General features: G+C 48.3%; 1 protein-coding gene across 1 annotated transcript; it reads left to right on the forward strand.

Annotated features, from left to right (window-relative positions):
* Window positions 1-1,079: 1,079 nt before the first annotated feature.
* LOC112803774 (uncharacterized) lies at window positions 1,080-3,020 on the forward strand. Its single transcript, XM_025847240.1, has 2 exons — window positions 1,080-2,467; window positions 2,549-3,020. Exons 1-2 carry the CDS (start codon window positions 1,080-1,082, stop codon window positions 3,018-3,020), a joined length of 1,860 nt encoding a protein of 619 aa, XP_025703025.1.
* Window positions 3,021-5,897: the final 2,877 nt, after the last annotated feature.

The raw sequence follows: 5,897 nt of genomic DNA on the forward strand, positions 1-5,897 counted from the left end.
CTGCTTCTTCTTCAATTTCTTGTTAATTGCTTCGTGAACTTGGATCTGGGAAGGCAATTGAGATCTAGACTTTGCTATCTAGTCTCTTGAGTCCTGAGATCCCATTTTCCTTGTTGGTTCTTCTGTGAACCTCTGCTGCAAGTTAATTTCCATTTCTGTTTAAGAGCTAATCTATTTCAATTCATCTCTTGTTTAGTTAATTGTTGCAGTTTAATTTCCCTTGTTTAAATTCTGAAATCCCAGTCCTCAATTCCCTTTTCCATTCAAGCAATTTATATTTCTTGCACTTTAAGTTACTGCAATTTACATTTCTTGCACTTTAAGTTTCAGTCATTTAATTTCTTGTTCTTTAAGGTTTAGCATCCTTTACTTTCCTGCTCTTTAATTTACTGCAATTCTCCCTTCCCCCTTTTACATTTCAAGCAAGTTAGCTTCTGTTAAAGATAAACCACTCAACCAATACTTGATTCGCTTGACTAAATTAACCACTAAACTAAAATTGCTCAATCCTTCAATCCCTGTGGGATCGACCTCACTCCTGTGAGTTTTTATTACTTGATGCGACCCGGTACACTTGCCGGTGAGTTTTGTGTTGGATCGTTTTCCACACATCACATAACACCAGTGAGAACCTATTGCTATAAAGTGATGCCATTCGGCCTGAAAAATGCGGGGGCGACATACCAAAGGCTGATGAACAAAATATTTGGCGACCTCATAGGAAAGACAGTGGAGGTCTACGTGGATGACATCCTCACAAAAACCACGCAACCTGACGACCTCTTGAGCGACTTGGAAAGGGTATTCGCATCCTTCCGACAACACGACATGAGGCTCAACCCCCTCAAGTGTGCCTTTGCCATGGAGGCCGAAAAGTTCTTAGGTTTCATGATAACCCAAAGGGGAGTAGAAGCCAACCCCGAAAAATGCCAAGCAATCCTCCAAATGAGAAGCCCGGGCTGTGTCAAAGACGTCCAGAGGCTGGCAGGTCAGCTCACCTCATTGTCCCGCTTCCTTGGTGCATCGGCAGCAAAGGCCCTACCCTTCTTCAATCTAATGAGGAAAAGAATAGCATTTGAATGGACTCCCGCGTGCGAAGAAGCGTTCAACCACTTCAAATAGATCCTAGCAACTCCACCCGTGCTCGGAAAGCCAAAAGTCGGAGAGCCATTATACCTATACCTAGCCATAACGGGAGAAGCCCTTGCCACAGTTCTAGTACGAGAAGACGGCAAGGCTCAACAACCGGTCTGCTTCGTGAGCAAGGCACTACAAGGGGCAGAACTGAGGTACAGCAAACTGGAGAAGTTAGCTCTGCGCTCCTGATCTCTTCCCGAAGATTGAGACAATACTTCCAAGGCCACCAGATTGTCGTAAGGACGGACCAGAAAATCCAACAAGTACTACAAAAACCCGATTTAGCAGGAAGAATGATGACTTGGTCCATTGAACTCTCCCAGTACGATATACGGTACGAACCCCAGCACGCGATTAAGGTGCAAGCAATGGCAGACTTCCTGGTGGAAGTAACGGGAGACCCAACCGAAGAGACGGGCACACGGTGGAGGCTCCACGTTGACGGGGCCTCAAACCAAACGTCTGGGGGCGCCGGGATCATCCTAGAAAACTCGGCAGGGGTCGTATATGAGCAATCGATCAAGTTCGAGTTTCCCATTTCTAACAACCAAGCAGAGTACGAAGCCCTCCTGGGAGGCTTGGCCCTGGCGAAGGAAGTCGGAGCGACGAGGCTTGAAGTATGCAGCGATTCGCAGGTCGTTACCTCTCAAATAAACGGGAGCTACCAAGCCAGAGACGCACTGTTACAAAAGTACTTAGAGAAGGTTAGGGAGTTGAGCAAGCCATTCGAGAAGGTCATCGTCCAACACGTTCCAAGGGAGAGGAACACACGGACAGACCTCCTATCCAAGCTGGCCAGCACGAAGCTGGGAGAAGGCAACCGGTCTCTCATTCAGGGTATGATGAAAGAGCCAGCAGTTACCTTGCACCTGTCAAGATTGAGCCCCTCCTGGATAGACCCCATCACTAACTTCCTGGAAAGCGGCAAACTCCCTGACAACGAAAAAGATGCTAAAACATTGAGAAGGGAGGCGGCCAAGTACGCTATCATTCAAGGACAGTTGTTCAAAAAAGGACTCAGCCAGCTACTACTGAAGTGCCTACATCCCGACCAGACGGACTACATGCTCAGAGAAGTCCACAAAGGGTGCTGCGGCCACCATATAGGGGGCAAAGCCCTAGCTAGGAAGCTAATCCGAGCAGGATACTACTGGCCGTCGATGATGGCAGATTCTAAAGAATTCGTGAAGAAATGCGTTAAGTGTCAAGAGAACGCCAACTTTCACAAAGCACCAGCTTCGGAACTAAGTCTGCTAACGTCTTCCCGACCTTTTTCGCAATGGGGAGTCGACCTTTTGGGACCTTTTCCGGTCGGTCCAGGACAGGTCAAGTACCTCATAGTCGCCATCGACTACTACACCAAATGGATAGAGGCTGAGCCACTGGCCAGCATATCCTCAGCCAACTATAGGAAGTTCATGTGGAGACAAGTAATAACCCGGTTCGGCATTCCGGAAACCGTCATCTCGGACAACGGGACGCAGTTCACCGACAAGAAGTTCACAGAGTTCCTCGCCAGCCTAGGCATAAAACAAAAATTCTCCTCGATAGAGCACCCTCAGACAAATGGCCAAGTCGAGTCTGCAAACAAAGTCATCCTACTAGGACTCAAGAAGCGGCTTGATAGCAAAAAAGGTGCTTGGGCCGACGAACTCGCCTTGGTCCTCTGGTCCTACCGGATAACCGAGCAGTCATCCACAGGAGAAACCCATTTCCGACTAATATATGTGCTAGACGCTGTAATACCTGTGGAAATCGGTGAGCCGAGCGCACGGCTACTCTTGAAGGGAGTAGAGGAAGCCGTAGAAAAGGACTTAGTGGACGAGACCAGGGAGATGGCCCATTTGTCAGAAACAGTACTCAAGCAAAGAATGGCCCTGTGATACAATGCCAAAGTACTCAAAAGAGAATTCGAACAAAACGACCTCGTCCTAAGACGCAACGACATCGGTTTACCAACCCCTGGAGAAGGCAAACTGGCGACAAAATGGGAAGGTCCCTACAGAGTTAAAGAGGTGATCGGCAAGGGCGCCTACAAGTTGGAAAAGCTCAATGGCAAGGAGATCCCGAGAACATGGAATGCGGGCAACCTGAGAAGGTTTTATTCCTAGCTCATGCATGGTGACCTAACAAGCTAAGTGTTTTACTTTGTAACAGTACCTTTGCTATGGCTATAGACTTGTTTGATTACCGATTAAATTGTACTTGTCCATATTTTGTTTTCTTTTGTTTACTTTTCTTGGCCAACTCATCGCGCAAACGAGTCTCACGCAACGCGCGCCGAACGACACAACGATTTACGGCCTCGGGACTGATCACCCCGAGAGCCCCCTAGGCTAAGGCCATAACAAACGGCCACAACAAAGAAAGAACTCGACTTTGACGAAATACCAACATAACGGTAAAACGAATAAGCTAGCAAACGGACAAACAAAAGCAACATAATAAGCAAAGAAATATATCCACAAACCAACCAAACTACTAACAAAGTCACGACAAAAAGTTTTAGTTCCAAGAAGTTCTACAAAAACCCATAAAAACACAAGATACAGGGAATCACTTCTTCGGCATGTCGACAACCTTGCCGTCCTTGATAGTCTTAAAAACACCAATTGCCGATGTGTCGAAATCAGGAGCAACGATCTTCACTTGAGCCTTGAGGGCCTCTTCGGTCAGGAAGATCACATTCTTCCCTTGCTCTCTAACTTCCTTATGCTTCCTCTTGAATTCCTCAGCCTCGTCCCGAGCAGTCTTAGCGGCCGCAACGGCTGTGTCCCGTTCCTTCTCCAAAACTTCCACTCGACCTTGCGCAGCACTTAGCTGGCTCTTCAAAGTCATCTCCTGCTCTATCAGACGAGACACGGAAGCATCAGCAGTCTTCAACTTCTCTTCGGCCGACACAGCCTTCTTCTCGGCAACCTTAAGCTTATTCCCCGCCTCGGCCAACTGTTCCTGAAGTGTTTCAACTTGAGCCTTGAGCTTATTATTGGCTGTGGCGGCGGTCTCGAGTTTTCGACGAAGCGACGCCATCCCTGACAGCTCGAACTCAGCCTTCCGAGCTATGGCCGCGCCGCGAAGGAGGGTGCGATACATCCATCGTGCTTGCCCTGAAAGGTCGGTACCATGGAAATGTTCCTCCGTGCCGGGAAGCAATTGGGTATCTATGAACGACCCGACATCAAAGTTCCATTCCATTACGGTAAGGAACCCCTCGGGGCTAGATTGCGACCTTTGTCTTTTGGGAGTCAGAATAACCCTCAACCCCTCGTCCTCATCCCGACAAGCGGAAGACGTCCTGGTACCTGTCACTTCCTGGAGAAGGGGGAACCATGCGTTGGATTGACAATTTTGTCCGGCATGACTACGTCGGGAGGCGTGGGCGCCGTTTGTGTCCCCTCGTTCTCGGGAGGCGCCACTGATTGCTCTCCGGCCTCCTCACCGTCCTCTTCCTCCAGGAAAGTCTTATACAAGTTCTCAAGGCCGGTCAGTTCAGTAGACATCCCGACTGTAAACAAGAGATGAACAAATTAGTAACCAGCATACTAAGACAACAAACAACCATGCAAAAAATAAACACGACATAGGCGACTCACGAATATAATCCCTGACGACCTCCCAACTACCCATGAGGAGGTAGGGATTCACGTGGTTTTTCCCGAAAACAGCCCATAACACGTCGGCTATCTTCTGATCCACAGTCGACATCCCCTTGTAGGTGACTTTGATAAAAGTATTAGACCCCGCCCCGAAACTCCAATACGTCGGGATGAGGTGCTCTCCCTCCAATAACAACCAAAAGGGGTGACAACCCTTAACCGGCCGAACCTTAAAGTATTTATCCTTGAACCCATGGTAGGAGTCCTCGAACAAACCAAATATTATCTACCCTTGGGCAGATCGGAAGGACATAAACCCTTTCCTCGCCTTTCCCTCCTTGGAAGGGTTCGTAAGGTTAAAGAAAAAGAGGAAGACATCAACAGACACCGGCAGCTCCAAATACTCACACACCATCTCGAAACAGCGAATTGACGTCCAGCTGTTCGGATGCAGCTGCGACGGCGCCACGAAAATCCGACTTAAAAGCCCCATCTGAAAGGCGGAGAAAAGAATGCAAACTCCCACCTGGGTAAACATGGCTTTATAGAACCAAATCCAGTCGGCCACCCGGGGAGCATGGAAGTTGAGCTCGTATAACTGCTCATGAGGAGCAGGGACGTATACGTTGTAATTGGCCTCCTCGTTGGTACCCCCACACAGGTACTCGGCCTGACGGAACTCGGTGAGCTCCTCCTCATCCATTTGGTTTGGAGAAACTCTGAGGTTGGAGACCACCCAAGCATACGGGTCGTAACCCGCGTCGGAGGTGGAAGCCCGAGCGACAACACGAGGCATACCTACAGTGGAGGCACCACTCGATTAGTCTATGAGGTTGAGAACCCGAAAAAATCCAGAAACTACACTTCATCTACCCTACAACTCAAACTAAGCATGCCTAAAATCAAAATCAAACAAAGCCTATTCCAGAATGGTAACCCCCTAGCGCATCTACTCGACATTGAAAAGATATCCATTTTACAGAAACCAAACAACAGAGCAGCAAACACGCACAGTAAACATGCAAGAAGGCATTAAAGAAAAGAAAAAGGATCGATGATTACCTGGACTGATTGCAAGAACTTCGAGGAGAAAAGGAACGCGCAAGAGTTCTGGAATAAGTCTTTGATAATAGGGAACGCAGAGGGAATATGTGGGAAGAGCAA

This window comes from Arachis hypogaea, chromosome 5, assembly GCF_003086295.3.
Source record: "Arachis hypogaea cultivar Tifrunner chromosome 5, arahy.Tifrunner.gnm2.J5K5, whole genome shotgun sequence".
NCBI classification, from domain to species: domain Eukaryota; kingdom Viridiplantae; phylum Streptophyta; class Magnoliopsida; order Fabales; family Fabaceae; genus Arachis; species Arachis hypogaea.